Consider the following 16,723-nt stretch of genomic DNA (forward strand, 5'->3'; position numbering starts at 1 on the left):
CAACAGGCACTGCCACAGATCCCTGTGGGTCAGGTCATGCTGGCTGCCACTCCAGTCTGGGGCAGAAGCAGAAATGCAGAAGACGAACCTCAGGCGGGACCCCATCAACGTGAGTCTGAGCGCTCTTCGGTGAACCAAGGAGACGCGGTGCGGCCCCGGGTGTCTGCTCTAAGGTGTGAGCCTACTCCTCCTGGGAGTGATTCTGTAATTGGTTCTAGGTCTAGAGGCAAGAAGGGGAGTAGAGTGGGGTATGGAGATGTTAGTGTCACTCAGGGCAACAAGACCCACCTGCCAGAGTTGCGCTCCAATCCACCCGGGAGTCTCGGCGGTGACTAGGGATTTAAGGGTTTTGGAGCCAGCGGGATTGTCCCAAGGGTCCCGATCTTTCATTCACTCATCAGCAGATATTTACTCGGCACCGACCGTGTGCCCCACACTCTCCAGCCCTAGAGGTGAGTCACACACACGTTCTCCTCCCCTTGGTGTGATACGCACTCAGGGCTGGCCACACTCAGTGGCTCAACTCCATGCTCCACTGTCCCGCCCACTCCCCTACCCAGGCGAAGGCCCATCTTCCCTCACCGGCAGTTTCCGGGGCACACCTACCCTTAAGCACTCTGCCCGCTCCACTCCCGCGGAGAGACCAATTCGCACGCTAGCCGCGGACACGCCAGCTGCCCATGTGATTTGCCCACGTGACTTACCCACGTGACACGCTGCAGGGTGGCAGGCCCAACCCCTCATGGCGCTTCTGATTGGCCCACGCTGTTTCTTAGTTCCGGGTCACAATCCAACAGCAGCCTGCCTTTCGAGCGGCCCCGCCCAGAGAGAGAGGCCATTGGTCTTAGCCCTGAGCAGGGGCGGGGAATGGCGGAGACGCGCGGAATCTGGCCTTCGGAAAGGGCCCCCGGACCAGGCACACGGAGAGAGCCGAGCGGCGCCGCAAAGAGCCGAATAGAGCCGGAGAGACCCGAGTGTGACCGGAAGCTCAGGTTAGCCGGAAGCAGAGCCGAGCGCAGCCGGAAGAAGCCGAACCCGTCCGAAGTGGGCTGAGCTCGGCTGGGCGTTGGGCCCGGCCAAGCCCGCGCTATGGCGGCCGAAGGGACAGCTGCGGCCGGAGGCGGGGCTGTCGGCGGCCGCTTGGCCAAGGACAGCTTGCTGCGGTCTAAGTGCCCCGACGCGGCCCCGAACGCGCGGCGCGGCTCAGCGCGGTCGCGTGACGCCGAGCGCCGAGCCTACCAGTGGTGCCGCGAGTACTTGGGCGGCGCCTGGCGCCGAGCGCGGCCGGAGGAGCTGAGGGTTGACCCCGTGAGGTGGGAGTTCAGAGGTCAGGGGGCGTGTGCGGGCGGGAGCGCCGAGGGTCCCAGGCGGCTGGCCGGGGGCTGAACGCGCTGCCGTGGCCTGCAGCGGGGGCCTCAGCAACCTGCTGTTCCGCTGCGCGCTGCCGGACCACCTGCCCAGCGTGGGCGCGGAGCCGCGCGAGGTGCTGTTGCGGCTGTACGGGGCCATCCTGCAGGTGAGGGCCGGCGCCGGCCCGGGGGGCAGGACCCCAAGGCTCGGGCGGGGCCTTGTCCGCTCCCGGGACGGCGTTCCAGGCAGAGGACGCGCCGGCTGCCGTGGGAGGAGAAGGCAGCCCCTCCTGTGTGTCGGTGCCGCTTTGCCTCCGGCCCCTTTGCTGTCCGTCTTCCTTCAGGGCGTGGATTCCTTGGTCCTCGAAAGCGTGATGTTCGCTATCCTCGCAGAGCGGTCATTGGGGCCCCAGCTCTACGGAGTCTTTCCAGAGGGCCGGCTGGAGCAGTACATCCCAGTACGAGCCCAGCCCGGCCCTGACCTCCCCAAGGCACCTCCTTCCCCAGCCCCCAGCCCCCTTCCCAGTGTCTGCCTTCACATCCCTCGCCCCAGGTAGGGAATTTTCCCCAAGACCCTGACCTCCCCCCATTCCGCCACCCCGCTCCCCTCCTGCCCCAGCCCCCTCACCACCCTGATAGGTTCCTGGGTGCAGAGTCGGCCCTTGACAACGCGTGAGCTTCGAGATCCGGTGTTGTCAGCCGCCATTGCCACGAAGATGGCCCGCTTCCACGGCATGGAGATGCCTTTCACTAAGGAGCCCCACTGGCTGTTTGGGACCATGGAGCGGTGAGTCAGGGGCCTCCTCAAGGCTCCTGCACACCCGGGCTGAACCCTCATGCTGGCAGTTACCACCCTGGGCTGTGACTGGCTGCGTACATGACTCTGTCCAGCCCTCCACTTGTGTGGATCAGGTGTCCCCGGGTCTAGCATGGTCTCACAGAACAGGCTTCCAGACGTTTGCCAGACAAGTCATAGTGACAGGAAAACGGGTAGGATAGCCTGGCCTGGGGTAGATAGGAAAGGGGTGGGGAGGGATAGTAGGATGACTATATCCTATTCTTTGGGCTTCAGGTACTTAAAGCAGATCCAGGATCTGCCCCCGACTGGCCTCCCCCAGATGAACCTGCTGGAGATGTACAGACTGAAGGATGAGATGGGCAGCCTCAGGTGAGGGCAGGCAGGATGGCGAGCAGAAGAGCACAGGGTCCTCCCCAAGATTTGGTGAAGGCTGGGGTCAGGGAGGGTGGCTCTGACCCTCCTCTACTCACTGTTGCTCAGGACCCATGCCCCTGTTTCCCTGCAGGAAGTTGCTAGATTCTACCCCATCACCAGTGGTCTTCTGCCATAACGACATTCAGGAAGGTAAAACATGTCTTGAGTTTCCCAGCCTAAGGTGAGGAGGCCCAGAGGGCCCTGGAGTGACCAGAATCCTACCACATTCTCCTAGGGAACATCTTACTGCTCTCAGAGCCAGAAGATGTCGACAGTCTCATGCTGGTCGACTTTGAGTACAGCAGTTATAACTACAGGTGAGGGTGAGAGGACGGCTTCCCATAGGTCTGTTCCCTCAGTACCCTGGAAAACAGACCTAGCTTTCATCTGTGCATCCCAGCCACCCAGGGTATTTAGGGACTGAGTATCCACCTTATTCCTTCAGGGGCTTTGACATCGCGAACCATTTTTGTGAGTGGGTTTATGATTATACTCACGAGGAGTGGCCTTTCTACAAAGCACAGGCTGCAGACTACCCCACCCGGGGACAGCAGGTATGTGGGCTAGAGGCTGGGGAGCAGGACCTGGCCTATAAGGGATGAGGAAGGTGAAGTTTGAACGAAATGATGAGAAGGGGTGTTAACTGGGAAATGCTCCACAGTCTGCTTATTTCCTGACTCTCATCTGTTGATGTCAGCTTCATTTTATTCGCCATTACCTGGCGGAGGTAAAAAAAGGTGAGACCATCTCCCGAGAGGAGCAGAAGAAACTGGAAGAAGATTTGCTGGTAGAGGTCAATCGGTGAGGAAAGATGGGTGGGGTGGGGGTGGAGCAGGGGGCAGAGGAAGATGCAGACAGTCAGACTCACGGGGCTACAGGTAAGGGTGCAGTGCAAAGTGGGGGCAGGGAGCAAGGATGAGGTATGAGGCTGACAGGGAGGGACAGTTTGAGAGTGGTAAGAGTCAGGACAGCGTAGGAGTTAGGGCAGCGGGGCTTGACCAGCCTCGAGGAGGGGATCCAGGCAATGCCAGATGTGCTCTGAACTCTACTTTTCTGTACCTTCAGGTATGCTCTGGCATCCCATTTCTTTTGGGGTCTTTGGTCCATCCTCCAGGCATCCATGTCCACCATAGAATTTGGTTACTTGGTAAATAACCTGGGGTGGGGGGGCTAAGTCAGGGGAGGGGAAGCAGCAGGGGCATCTGTTCTCCAGAAAATCTGGGCAGTCCTGGGTGGCCTATGGGCAGGCTGAGAGGGGTTGGAGTGCTAGTCCCATGCCTTCTCACTGACGTATGTGATGGGCTTCCTTCCCTAGGAGTATGCCCAGTCTCGGTTCCAGTTCTACTTCCAGCAGAAGGGGCAGCTGACCAGCTTCCATCCCTCGTCCTGACTCTCTACCTCCCAACTCCTTGGATTTCTCCCGGAGCCTCCAGGGCAGGACCTTGGAGGGAGGGGCAAAGAGCAGGAAGCCCTGGGGACTGGGCTGAGCCCCCCGGAGTCAGACTGGGGTTGAGGAGGCTGACCTCACCCCAGGTTTGAGCAGGTCCTCACTGCAGGCGAGCGGGCGGGAGCCCCTGGGCTGTGTACCTAAAGACAATAAACAAGCTTGTTCCCTCACACTCTGTCTTAGCCCTGCTGGAGTGCAGCAGAAAGTACCAACCAAGAAATGCACATAGATTGACAAAGTGACCACTGCTCTGAGCCTCAGTTTCCCCTCCTGAAAAGTGTGGCTGCTTAGTGCTTCTGGGCTTGAAAGTGGTTAAGGGTCCTCTCTGCTCATTGGAACCAGCTGCCCTCCTCACTCCCTGGCTCCAGCTTAGAAGTGATAAATATTAAGAGGACTTGGGTGGGGGACTGGGGAGCATTGGGGGTACAAAGAGGGCCTGGGGTGAGACTGCCCAACCCTGAGCACTGGAGATCAAGGGACAGACAGCACAGCTGACACACTGATCACCTTTCCCCTACATTTGGCTATTTTTAGCTCTAATGCCGCCACCCTCACGTGAGACCCTTTGGCCCCCCCCCCCCCAGGTTCCCAGACCTTTGAACAATCTTGGGCTTGCAGAAACCCGACCCCCCCCCCCCATTTCCACCACGGAGGGGAGGGGATTCTGGTTGCCGCCCCCCATCTGTTTTCTCAACCCAAATTTGGGAGTGGGTGTCAGGTTCCCAGTGAGGGCGGGGCGGGGATGGTCAGTCCTGAAGGACGTGGGGACACGGGCCAGAGCGACTGGCCCCAGACGCGGACAGGAGCAAACCCAAGCCGTGAGTGGAGTGGGGGGCAGCACAAGGCTACCTACCTTTCTCGGAGTCCTGGGACGGTGCACGGGGCGAGGTGCGCGCCGGGATCCCATTTGGTCGGGGTTGGGTGGGGGGTCCTGGATGGACTCCGCTTCCCGGGGCGCCTCTTGCCCCCACCCCAGGGCCGCCCTTTAGTGTCCTCCGGGCTCGTGAGGTTTTCAAGGCCCCGATCCTTGCATCACTGCGGCGGAGCCTCCCTGCAACGCCGGCACGGCGGTTCAGCGGCCGTTGGCGGGGGCTGGGGGACCAGCCACGGGCGTGCTAGGGGTGGGCGCTGGCGAGCGGGGCCGGGGGGGAGGGCGGGGGCGGGGCGGGGCCTGGGCGTGGCGGGCGGCCGAGGGCCAGCTGACCTGAGCCGCCCCGCGCACCCTCCTGCACCCTCCTGCTCCCTCCCAGGTGCCAGCCAACCCCCAGGATGGCGGAAGCACACCAAGCCGTGGCCTTTCAGTTCACGGTGACCCCAGATGGGGTCGACTTCCAGCTCAGTCGGGAGGCCCTGAAACACGTTTATCTGTCCGGGATCAACTCCTGGAAAAAACGTCTGATTCGCATCAAGGTGGGCGCAGGGGGTTCTCCTGGCCCCTTCTTCCCAGCAGGTGCAGAATAGAGCCTCCCAGGGAGGCAGAGGCCAGGTGTCAGCTGCTACCCCATAGTCAAGGTCCTTCACTCACACCTTAGCTGGCAGTTCCGCTGGGTGATAGGCTCTACCAGTGCAGAAACCAGAGGGGTGCTCAAGGTGTGGAGGGGAGAGGGGTGTGCAAGAAGTGACAGTGCAACACAGTGAGTAATTGGGCACTGCAGGTGTGGCAGTGTGGAAGAGGGAAGACCAGGCATGAAGGAGGAATAAGAACACAGCAGGTGAGGAAGGGAGAAAGCCTCCCAGGCAAAGACCAGGACCTCATGTGCCTGCTTACCACAGTCCTTCCTGCTCCATAAGTGTGCCTGTTTCTGCCCCCACAGAATGGCATCCTTAGGGGTGTATACCCTGGCAGCCCTACCAGCTGGCTGGTTGTCATCATGGCAACAGTGGGTTCCTCCTACTGCAACGTGGACATCTCTATGGGGCTAGTCTCTCATATCCAGAGATGCCTCCCTGAGGGGTAAGAAGCGGGGCCAGGAGAGAGGGTTGGGTGGGCTGCAAGGCCAGGGTTCCTGAGCTGGGCTGATACAGGACAATAGCCATTGGAGGTCATAGGGGCAGCCTTCCTTGGGGACCACCATCATCTCAATCCCACGTTCGTAAGTGGTATACTCAGATGTGAGTGTGCCCAGGGAGGTTCTTCTTTGACGCCTCCCCCAAGATGGCTCACAACCACCAAGACTGCAGAGTCAGAATTTCCCCAAGGCTGGCCTTGCGTGGACCCCCTGCAGCTCTCTCCCTTTCTGTGACAGATGTGGCCCCTACCAGACACCGCAGACCCGGGCACTTCTCAGCATGGCCATCTTCTCCACGGGGGTCTGGATGACGGGTATCTTTTTCTTCCGCCAAACCCTGAAACTGCTTCTTTCCTACCACGGTTGGATGTTTGAGATGCATGGCCAGACCAGCCACTTTACCAAAGTCTGGGCTGTGAGTAGAAGCCAGTGAAGGGGTTTAGGCATCTGGTTTGAGACCCCGGGGGAGCCTCATTTGGGGTTCTGAGCTGAAGGGGAGGGGCATTTGGGGCACTGGTCCCTGGCACGTGGTTTGTCCTGATTCTGAGGATCTGGGGCCCAGCTCCACAAGTGTTTGCTAATTTGTTTCCATTCTTTCCTCTGGCTCCCACTCCAACACTCTCTGCTCTGTACTCCCAGATCTGTGTCCGCCTTCTGTCCAGCCGGCGGCCCATGCTCTACAGCTTCCAGACATCTCTGCCCAAGCTTCCCGTGCCTAGTGTGCCGGCCACAATTCAGCGGGTGAGGCCTGGGTTGGGCATCCCAGTGGGCAGAGTAGGCTGGACTCAGAGAACTTGTCCAAACATAAGGGTCTATCCCCTGCAAAGAGTGGGCTTGAGAGCAATGGGCCTGGGGTTGGAAGAGGGTCAGGACAGAGGTAGCCATCACTGTCTGGCCCCCACACTGACGATAACCTGGCTGGACAGTACCTGGAATCTGTGCGGCCCTTGCTGGATAACGAGGAATATTACCGCATGGAGATGCTGGCCAAGGAATTCCAGGACAAGACTGCCCCTCGGCTGCAGAAGTATCTGGTACTCAAGTCGTGGTGGGCAACTAACTATGTGAGTTTCCCTTCCTTGACTTACTCTCGCCAACCTGTATCCTGGCTGCCCACACCCTACCCTTCCCCCCAGCACTAACTTCCCTCTCACCCATAGGTGAGTGATTGGTGGGAAGAGTACATCTACCTCCGAGGCAGGACCCCCCTCGTGGTGAATAGCAACTATTATGTCATGGTAAGAGCCAGAGCCATGGGCGCTCTTGTGTGCTCAGCTTTGTCCCCAGCTCCAGGTCTCAGGGCAAAGGACCTGGAGAACAGCCCAGAGTCCTGGTGACAGTTTCCACCTGCAAGTGGGGGTTCTGGAGTGAGGTCTGAGGGAAAGGGAAGATGAGGGAGATCCTGGAAGAATCTCCAGGAGTCTTAGCAGCTTAGGGATGATGGGGATACTGAGGATCGGAGAATCTAGTAGACCCATCACCTGACACTGTCCACTCTTGAAGTCCCTGAGGCTCACTGCCCTGCTCAGCTCAGGCTCCGTCACATCCTTCCTTGGTTCCCTCACTGGCCTCCCGGCCATGGGTTCCAACTGTCTTGACACCATTACCAGGGAGCTTCCTTAAACATGCCTTCCTTGGTGTCACTCTTTGGATCCAGAGCTGCTTCTGTTAGAGTCAGGTGGTCACTGTCTGCCCCTGTCCCATGTGACTGGCCTTCTCCTGCTCCCAGTACAAACCTTGCATAGCCAACTGGGTCTTCCTGCCACCCAGCCATGGTCTACACCATGCACCTCTCCCCTTTCCCACAGTCCAAAGCACACTCTGAGTAAGATGCTGGAATCCTCCTCCTCCACAAAACTGTCCCTCTAGAAACTTATATACAACTTGTCTGTACCAGAGGTTTTAAGCTGCTTTTTAGTGGTGGGAACCACTTTCTTAAAGCAAAATAAACAAAACAGGAGCAAGTGAAATAGGTTATGGAAAAGCAGCTCAGGCCAAATCTGGAGCAGAGGAGTGACTTGATCAGTTATGCATTTCATGTCTGGCAGTTCACTCTGACAACATATGCAGGATGGACTGGGGGGTGGGGACAAGACACCTCAAGTCCTCTGGCAGGGAGACCCAGGTGACACCCTGGACAGAGAGGTGCTGCTCTGCACACCTGTCATAGCCACCCTGAAGGCTCTGCTCTCTCTCTGTAGGACTTTGTGCTCGTCAAGAACACAGATGTGCAGGCAGCCCGCCTGGGAAACATCGTCCATGCCATGATCATGTATCGCCGTAAACTGGACCGTGAAGAGATCAAGCCTGTGAGTTGTGTTAGGATTGAGGGCACAACAGGGAGAGGAGGCCTGCCTCTGAGCCCTGCTGGGCATTCCCTCCAGGTGATGGCCCTGGGCATGGTGCCTATGTGCTCCTACCAGATGGAGAGGATGTTCAACACCACCCGCATCCCAGGCAAGAAGACAGGTACTGGGCACCCATCATGGGGCCATTGGGATGGAGCCCCCTCCCTCCCAGCTGTGGGCCCACCATGGCTAGACGCCCTACTATGTGCTCATCAGCAAGTGTCCTTGGTGACTCAGAGTTGTGTAACTGTGGAAAATAGTCAGTTTGTGACACCTGCTATTTACAGGCACAATGCTAGTGCTGGGACCCTGCGGGGCCCCTCCCTTCCAGGAGCTCACAGTGCAGGGGAAGGTAGTCTCCTTATAAAGAGCTGCAGGAGGTGTGCTGCTGCCCTGTGGCGCTTACAAGACGCCCTTCAAGGAGCCCATAGAGGAGGTCGGGTGGGCTCAGCGAGGGATCTGGCAGGGGCAGCAGCCTGCGTTTCTGACACTGGGACAGTTTGTGTAATTTTCTTGAGCTTCAGTTTCCTCTTCTATGAAATGCCTCATAGGACTGTTGCTGCCATTAAACGAGAGGTATGGAAGCGCCCAGCACAGGGCCTGGCTTAGTGCAAATGATCCTGCCCCCCATACTGGGCAAGGAAGGCCCAGGCAGAGGCCTGGCAAAGCAGGGTCCTCATGGGTCATCGAGTGTGCAGTTGGTGAACCCGTACCAGGGTGGAGTCGGGGGAAGGGCGGTGCTCCCTGCTGCCCTGCCTTGGCCTGCCCACTGGCCTCTGTCGCAGACGTGCTGCAGCACCTCTCGGACAGCAGACATGTGGCCGTCTACCACAAGGGCCGCTTCTTCAAGGTGTGGCTCTATGAGGGCTCCCGCCTGCTCAAGCCCCGAGACCTGGAGATACAGTTCCAGAGGATCCTGGATGACCCCTCCCTGCCTCAGCCCGGGGAGGAGAGGCTGGCGGCCCTCACTGCGGGGGGAAGGTATTGGGGCCTGTGGGCATGGGCTGTCCTGGCTGAGGTTCATGGCCCCATGAAGAGAGGAGCTCGGCCCTGCATGCTGCCCTAGAACTTGAGGCCGGAGGCATGAGCAAGGGAGGGGCATGCCGGGCATGGAGTCCTCTGTCCAAACCTGGACCCCCGGTAGTGAGGGGCACTGATGGCAACTTCAGTGGGGTAGCTGCCAGAACCCGCTGCACCTCTGCCCATCTCTAACAGGGTAGTGGTTACGTGGGGGTGAACAGAGGATGGGAACACCTTCCACGATCACTTGGCAATCCCCCCTCACCCCAACTCCAGTCCCTGGGAGGTACCTTGGCCCACAGCCCACATTGACCCCGCTGCTCACCCTGCTCTTGTGCCCCTAGAGTGGAGTGGGCGCAGGCACGCCAGGCCTTCTTTGGCTCTGGCAAGAACAAGGCTTCTCTGGATGCCATCGAACGTGCTGCTTTCTTCGTGGCCCTGGATGAGGAGTCTCACCACTACGACCCTGAAGACGAGGCCAGCCTCAGCCTCTATGGCAAGGCCCTGCTGCATGGCAACTGCTACAACAGGTACAGCACCAGCCCTGCACACGGCCCCGCTGGGCTTCTCCACCTGCCCTTACATCATTGTTCCCTCTTCTGCTCCTGCAGGTGGTTCGACAAGTCTTTCACTCTCATCTCCTTCAAGAATGGCCACGTGGGCCTCAACACAGAACATGCGTGGGCAGACGCCCCTATCATAGGGCATCTCTGGGAGGTAACAGGCCCAGAGAGGGTTCCTGCAGGGCAGGCTCAGGGGGCAGAGGGTAACGAGGACAGCATCTCAGTGTGACCTTCTCCCTGCAGTTTGTCCTAGGCACTGACACCTTCCACCTGGGCTACACGGAGGCTGGGCACTGCATAGGCAAATCGAACTCCATGCTGGCACCTCCTCAGCGGCTGCAGTGGGACATTCCTGACCAGGTATGCAGGACAAGAAGGGGCAGGGACAGGCATGTGAGAGTGACAATTACCTAAGACGCTCTGCCGCCTCCTCCACTCTGGCCCAGCCCCACTCTCAGGGGGAAGGAAAGGAGCTTCTGAAGGGACAGGTCCAGACTGGCCACAGGATGAACAGAGATCCCAGGGCCATCTGGTGGTTAGAGAGAGATGTGAGGTGGGAGCCTCATGTCCACGCAGCCCCTGTCAGCACCTCCCTCCTCCCCACAAAGCCCAGCCTGGCCTTTGGTGGCTGATGCCCTTCAGGTTGTCCTTTGTGTCCCCTCCTCCTGAAGTGTTGAGGGTACACTGAGGCTCCCCAGCCTTGCCCTTCATCCGTTACCCAAACCTCAGGCCTCCTAGACATGACCCTGAAGTCCTGCTTGGAGAGCTCTGCCCCTAGCTGACCCTTTCCATGTCTGAACAGTGCCAGGCAGTCATCGAGAGTTCCTACCAGGTGGCCAAGGCACTGGCAGACGACGTGGAGTTGTACTGCTTCCAGTTCTTGCCCTTTGGCAAAGGCCTCATCAAGAAGTGCCGGACCAGCCCTGACGCCTTTGTGCAGATCGCCCTGCAGCTGGCTCACTTCCGGGTAGGAGCCCTGCCAGGCTGCTGAGCGGGCAGGCAGCACCAGGGCCCACCTGCCAGATTCACCCCTCTGTGTTCCCCAGGACAGGGGCAGGTTCTGCCTGACCTATGAAGCCTCGATGACTAGAATGTTCCGGGAGGGACGGACCGAGACCGTACGTTCCTGTACTAGCGAGTCCACAGCCTTTGTTCAGGCCATGGTGGAAGGGACCCACATGGTGAGCCCCCCATGGCCACATGGTGAGGTGACACCTCCACCCCTAGGGGGTCACGGCCACACTGTGAGGTGATCCCTCCACCTCCTGCCCGCCTTGAGGGTCGGGGCTACTCTTTACTGCTCCACTTCTGCCCCCTAGAAAGCACACCTCCAAAATCTCTTCCGGAAAGCTTCTGAAAAGCACCAGAATATGTACCGCCTGGCCATGACGGGGGCTGGGATTGACAGGCACCTCTTCTGCCTCTACGTGGTCTCCAAGTACCTGGGGGTCAGCTCTCCTTTCCTGGCTGAGGTCAGTGTTGTTGACAGGCATGTCTTCTGTTCCCGTACCCTCTCCTAATGGATCTCGACCTGTTTACTGTCTGGCTGGCTGGCTGGCTCCCCTGAAGTTGCCCTGGAGGGCTGGGGCCAGCTTTTCTGCTCCACACCGCACCCAGGCCTGTGGTCCTAGCACTGAACAGGAGCCTTCCCTGTAGAGCTGGTGTTCTTGTGAGTGGAGAGGTACAGAAACGTGTGATATGTCAGGTGGTGACAGCGCTCCTGAGAAAAGTGAAGAGGCTGCAGGGAATCAGGCTGGGCAGAGTCCAGGTAGAGGGAACCTCCAGTATCCAGACCCTGAGGCAAGGGTATGTGGTGTGTGAGGAACAGCAGGGATGGAGGGGGCAGAGCCGAGGGAGGGACAGGGTTGAAGGAGGGGAGGTCAGAGGGACTGGCAGGTCACATGGGCCTTGAGACTCAATGGAGGGTTTTGTGCAGATGCTGTGGTAGTGAAAACAGACCCTGGGGACCAGGGGCAGCAGTCAGGAAAGTCCTGCACTCCATTCATTCCTGCATCCTTGGCCGGGACAGTGCCTGGCTCAGGCACCACCTGTGAGCAGGTGTGCGCTGAGTGCATGGCATCTGACCACTGCGGCCTCCCTGTTGCAGGTGCTCTCAGAACCCTGGCGCCTCTCCACCAGCCAGATTGCTCAATTCCAGATCCGCATGTTTGACCCAGACCAGTACCCCAATCACCTGGGCCCCGGCGGTGGCTTTGGCCCTGTAAGTGCCCTTGAAGAGGGCAAGCAGGCAGGACCAGGGCCCAGGGGTTTCAGTGGAAAGTGCAGGGCATTGAGGAGGTCAGACCAGAGGCAGGAACACAGCCCTGGACCTGCCCTATGTGAAAACAGAGGGTAGTTGTCGACCCCGGCGGACAGGTGCCTGGGACCCCACCCATGCTAACCCCTGCTGGAGTGTGACCATGTCCTGTGCTGGTCTCCCTTCTGAAGTGTGCTTCTGGGAGAGTCCAGCCCGCCCACCAAGACATTCATGTGGGCTAGTATGTCAGGGAGCTAGAGATGCCCTGGCAGTGATCTTGATTCTCCCGAGGGAAACATGAGGTCCTAGATCCCCAGGTGGGGTATGGAACTGCAGGGGGCAGACCTCTTTGATGTTCAAACTGTTTCCTGGGGGTGGTCCTGACCTCAGGAAAAATGCAGCGTCTGGGGGTGGGGCCCCTTGCTGCAAATCTTGTGAGGAGAGCATGGATAACATCAGCTTGCCTCATAGATCTTCCAGGTTTGGTTTACCTGTTCTTCTTCACCCCTTGTGCTGCCCTCAGGTAGCAGATGATGGCTATGGGGTTTCCTACATGATTGCAGGAGAGAACACCATCTTCTTCCACGTTTCAAGCAAGTTCTCAAGCTCAGAGACGGTAAGTCTCTCCTGCTCCCACTCAGGCCTGAGGAGGGGGCGCCGCCCATGGCCCTGTCTGGCTGGGATAGAGTCCTTGCTTGTGGGGACAGAGGGGTGGGGGGCTCACCTGGAGGCTGGTCTTAGCTCTTGGCTCCCACAGAATGCTCAGCGCTTTGGGAACCACATCCGCCAAGCTCTGCTGGACATCGCTGATCTTTTCCAAGTTCCCAAGGCTGACAGCTGAGGGCTGGAAAAAACACCAGCTGCCCTTTCATCCCCAAGTTGTGGAGGAAGGGGCCTGTGGTCACCTTGCAGGCACAAGGAGTGGCCGTGCACAGGTGCCCAGGTTCCAAGGACAGCTCTGGCAGCAGGATCTCCCCAGGCAGACACTGCTCCCTGTGGGCCAAGGTGGTGGAGGTGGGGTTGGAGCAAGTAGGGAATTTTGATTTTTTTTTTTTTTTTTTTTTTGCTAGATACCAATAAAAATAAGGCTGTGTAATTCTCTCTTAGCACTTAGGTACCTGTGTTTTGCTTGAGAACTAGGAGCCCCTCTCCCTGACCCAGCTCAGGCCAGAAAGGGAAGGGAAGGGCTCGGCTGGGAGACTGAGAGAGGCTTGTGACCTGCTTTGAAATGTACGTCTCTGCTGAGGTCACTGTCCACACCCACATATGCACTTGGAACAAATTCTTGCTTCAGAACCTTCACCTGTTCCCTGGGGCCACTTCTATTTGTTTGTCTGCCAGAGAGTGGGGCCCACCTTGCCTCCTCCACGCACAGGCATGCCCTCTGCACCCCTCTGCGCTGGAGCACAGCCCTGTGAAGGCTCCTCTCAGGAATAAGGAGGAGCTGCAAAAGTAAACACAAAATAATTTTTATAGAAAGTATACACAAGTACTCAATTACTATTGCTGCATGCTTGAATGAACTAGATCTCAGCACTCTGCTAGGTGCTGATAACCCAGAAGTGAATCAGATATAGTCCTGAGCCTTCTCTTAGGAACCAGTGTTTTTGAGCACTGCCATCTACTTGGCTCTGTGCTGGGGATTCAGTGGTGAACAAGGCACCACATGCCCACGTAGAATCCACTGCTGGGTGAGGCAAGCATGGATCAGGGGATAGAACGGCTGGCAGAGAAACCAGGAGGCTTTTGGAATAATCCATTTAGCAAGTACTTATTGAGTGCTGCAGTATGCTGGGCACTGGGATATAGCAGTGAACAAAACTGGCAAAAACAATCTCCCTGAAGGGCTCAGAGTCTAGTGAGGGAGACAGGCAATAACCAAGAAGAATGAGTAAAGTACATAGTAAGTCAGATGGTAATAAGCACGAAGGAGAAGTCAGTACAGGGAGGGAGCAATGGAGGTGGGTGGCAATTTCAGACAGGGTGGCAAAGGCAGGCCTTCCTGTGAGGGCCCTTTGACTCAGACCTGAAGGAGATGAGGGCAGAAGCCACGTAGGTATCTGAAGGGCAGAATCTTCCTGGCTGAAGGGAAAGCTAGAGCCAAAGCTTCAAGGTGGGAGGTGCCCGCCGCGATGGAGGAACGGTACTGTGGCTGGCATGGAGTCAGGGAGGGAAGAGCAGGAGGGGACAGGTGGAGTGGGGTGGGTGGCACGGGCCAGACTCTGGCTTCTCTGAATGATGGGGGAAGCCATTGGAGTTTAAGCAGAGGGTGACATAATCTGTCCTAAATTTTAATGGGATCACTCTGGGCATAGTAAGGACAGAAGTAAAGAGACCTATCAGAGGGTACAGCTCATGATGGTGGCAGAGTTGGGAGAAATGATGGGACTTAAACTAAGGAAAGGAAAATCAGGAAGCTAAGAACATCAGAGGTAGGACTGACAAACGTGACAGTGAGGCATCAAAGATAACTCACATCTTCTCTTTTGGGTGATTGGGTGATTAAATGAGATTTTTAGGGGCCAGCCACGTGGTGTAGTGGTTAAAGTTCGGCATGTTCCACTTTGGCATCCCAGGTTTGCCTGTTTTGGATCCCAGGTGCAGACCTACACGATTCGTCAGCCATGCTGTGGCGGCAACCCGCATATAAAGTGGAGGAAGACTGGCACAGATGTTAGCTCAGGGGTAATCTTCCTCAGCAAAAGAAAAAAAAGATTTTTAAAATGTTGAGTTTGATGTGCCTATAAGACATATTCATGAAAATGTCTCATAGACTTTTGAAAGTATAAATTGAAAGTCAAGGAGACCTAGGCTCCTGATAACAGCTTTGAAGGTAGGTAAAACCCTGAGAGCACATGAGAAGATTCCCAGGGCAGAGGTTCCTAACCTCTTTTGGGTCTCCATGAGAAGCTTATAAAAGTATGTCTATGCTCACAAAATGTTACATCAGAGTTTTCTTGGGCTTCCAAAAGAGTCTTCATAGACCTCTGCCTCTTGGGGTGCCTTCCCAAGGTAACCTACCCTGGGAAAGTGTCTGGGTTTTGGTAGGCTTTTGGGCACATCAGCTCGCCCAGCCATGGGAGAGCAGTGGGCAGAGTTTCCGACAAGCTGGCTTTTAATTAATGTTGAAATTCAGTCAAAGTTCTTTTATCTGATTATTCTTGGTTAAAATAAGAGGAGAAACCAGAGTGCTGAACCAGGATATAACCCTCTGGTGACAACCACTGGACCCAGATAAGCTCCTTGTGCCCTATGGGTTTGCAGATCTGCACTAGTTAAGGCTAGCAGCCATAACAGATAAGTCCTGAAATCTGAATGGCTTAACCCAATAGAATTCTTGCTCAGTTGGCTGAGACAGAGACTCTGCTCCATAACATTATTCAAAGACTTAGACTGACAGGGGCCCTGTCTTCCTCAGATAGCTCAGAAGTTGCCTTAGGCATCAACATCCATCAGGTACATGGGGGAAGAGAGAGACATAGGGTCACTCGTGGGAGGCTTTTATGGACCTGACCTGGTAGTGATACACAGCACTTGCATCCACATCCCACTGGCCAGGACTCATACTGCAACTGGACTGGGAAATGTAGTCTGGCTGTATGCCCAATATATAAAGGAAGCATTTGGTGAACAATTAGCTGGTTTGGGATGCACAAGGGCATGGGCAGACCAGACTGACATTCCCTGGCTCCCTGAGAGCCCATCCTTCCTGCCCTGGGCTCTGCAGGGTGTTTCAGATATCCCACCTCCATCTGCTGGGCAGAGTCCCCTCACATACCACCCCAGCTCATCTCCTCTGAGTCTCCTCTGCCCCTCACCAAGAACCCTGAGCCCCAACCACACTCTCTTTTCCCTAAAGGAGGCAGGCTCATCCGTACCCTTGCCTTTGCCTTCACTGAACCTTCTGCCTGGAATGCTGGGCCCTTTCTTAGCCTCTCAAATTCCTACTCTTCCCTGAAGCTGCCTTCATTACCCATCAGAGTTATTCCTGAGTCATGTTTTTTTGGGCACTATAACTGAAATCAGTTCTCGGAAGTCTAGAAGAAATTATTGGAAGTGTGCAGGGTGACTCACAGGTGGCAAGGGACAGCCAGAGAACCAGGTTGGGAAGGGGCAGGAACCCGGAAGCTTGGGGAAGGGGTGTGGTCCAGGCAGCAGACTCCTCAGTAGATAAGCAGCTACTCACTCTGTGCCCAGAACTATCTGGCTGATCTCTAGCTGTTTCTCCTGGTGTGCAATCAGTCTGCTAAAGATCAAAATCCCTGAGAGAAAATTCAGTGGGTCCTAGGTTTGTCAGGAATCTCAAACAAAAGGTGTTCAAGGTCTGAACTTAACAACCTTCCAAATTGGTTTTGCTCCCACTTTCCCCATCTCAACCAGTAGTATCATCCTCCAGCCACTAACCCATTCCCTCTTTCTCCCTCACTTCCCACATTACCAAGCCCTGTCAACTCTTCTAAATGGCTTGACTCTGTGTACTTCCCTCCTCCATGACCACCACCTCCCTGTCCACACCT

General features: G+C 56.8%; 3 protein-coding genes and 1 long non-coding RNA gene across 14 annotated transcripts in view; 2 read left to right on the forward strand and 2 right to left on the reverse strand.

The window, feature by feature from the left end:
• The window catches only part of MAPK8IP2 (mitogen-activated protein kinase 8 interacting protein 2), a 33,739-nt gene extending 33,042 nt beyond the window's left edge, over window positions 1-697 (reverse strand). The window contains exon 1 of one of the 2 annotated variants that reach the window (XM_070506636.1): window positions 607-697. The gene's annotated coding sequence lies outside the window, so the exon portion shown is untranslated. The remainder of the gene's footprint in view (window positions 1-606) is intronic. The other variant, XM_070506637.1, reaches the window with a different exon arrangement.
• Window positions 698-831: 134 nt separating this feature from the next.
• Window positions 832-4,181, forward strand: CHKB (choline kinase beta). Of its 2 annotated transcripts, XM_014864550.3 has the most exons (11): window positions 919-1,313; window positions 1,408-1,516; window positions 1,694-1,807; window positions 2,003-2,136; window positions 2,422-2,517; window positions 2,654-2,712; window positions 2,798-2,879; window positions 3,008-3,116; window positions 3,260-3,363; window positions 3,628-3,709; window positions 3,878-4,181. In XM_014864550.3, the coding sequence occupies exons 1-11, from the start codon at window positions 1,090-1,092 to the stop codon at window positions 3,950-3,952; spliced, it is 1,188 nt and encodes a 395-aa protein (XP_014720036.1). In that variant the 5' UTR covers window positions 919-1,089; the 3' UTR covers window positions 3,953-4,181. The 2 variants fall into 2 exon arrangements, with proteins under 2 accessions (XP_014720034.1, XP_014720036.1); XM_014864548.3 differs by having other exon boundaries at window positions 832-1,313; window positions 1,408-1,807.
• Window positions 1,979-5,127, reverse strand: LOC123288556 (uncharacterized). Its single transcript, XR_011502505.1, has 3 exons — window positions 4,863-5,127; window positions 3,622-3,718; window positions 1,979-2,116 (listed from the first exon to the last, which is right to left on the reverse strand). It is a non-coding gene; the product is annotated as an uncharacterized lncRNA (long non-coding RNA).
• CPT1B (carnitine palmitoyltransferase 1B) lies at window positions 4,601-13,312 on the forward strand. Of its 9 annotated transcripts, none has more exons than XM_044777078.2 (20): window positions 4,688-4,897; window positions 5,260-5,419; window positions 5,824-5,963; window positions 6,256-6,433; window positions 6,658-6,759; window positions 6,945-7,082; window positions 7,179-7,256; window positions 8,220-8,327; window positions 8,403-8,487; window positions 9,152-9,347; window positions 9,731-9,916; window positions 9,998-10,103; window positions 10,193-10,309; window positions 10,752-10,916; window positions 10,996-11,130; window positions 11,269-11,421; window positions 11,606-11,755; window positions 12,057-12,170; window positions 12,730-12,822; window positions 12,964-13,312. In XM_044777078.2, the coding sequence occupies exons 1-20, from the start codon at window positions 4,752-4,754 to the stop codon at window positions 13,045-13,047; spliced, it is 2,634 nt and encodes an 877-aa protein (XP_044633013.1). In that variant the 5' UTR covers window positions 4,688-4,751; the 3' UTR covers window positions 13,048-13,312. The 9 variants fall into 9 exon arrangements, 8 of the variants coding, with proteins under 8 accessions (XP_070362735.1, XP_044633014.1, XP_070362733.1 ...); XM_044777088.2 differs by having other exon boundaries at window positions 4,692-4,827; XM_070506634.1 differs by lacking the exon at window positions 11,606-11,755 and having other exon boundaries at window positions 4,601-4,827.
• Window positions 13,313-16,723: the final 3,411 nt, after the last annotated feature.

The sequence above is a fragment of the Equus asinus genome, chromosome 4 (genome assembly GCF_041296235.1).
Source record: "Equus asinus isolate D_3611 breed Donkey chromosome 4, EquAss-T2T_v2, whole genome shotgun sequence".
Taxonomy (NCBI): domain Eukaryota; kingdom Metazoa; phylum Chordata; class Mammalia; order Perissodactyla; family Equidae; genus Equus; species Equus asinus.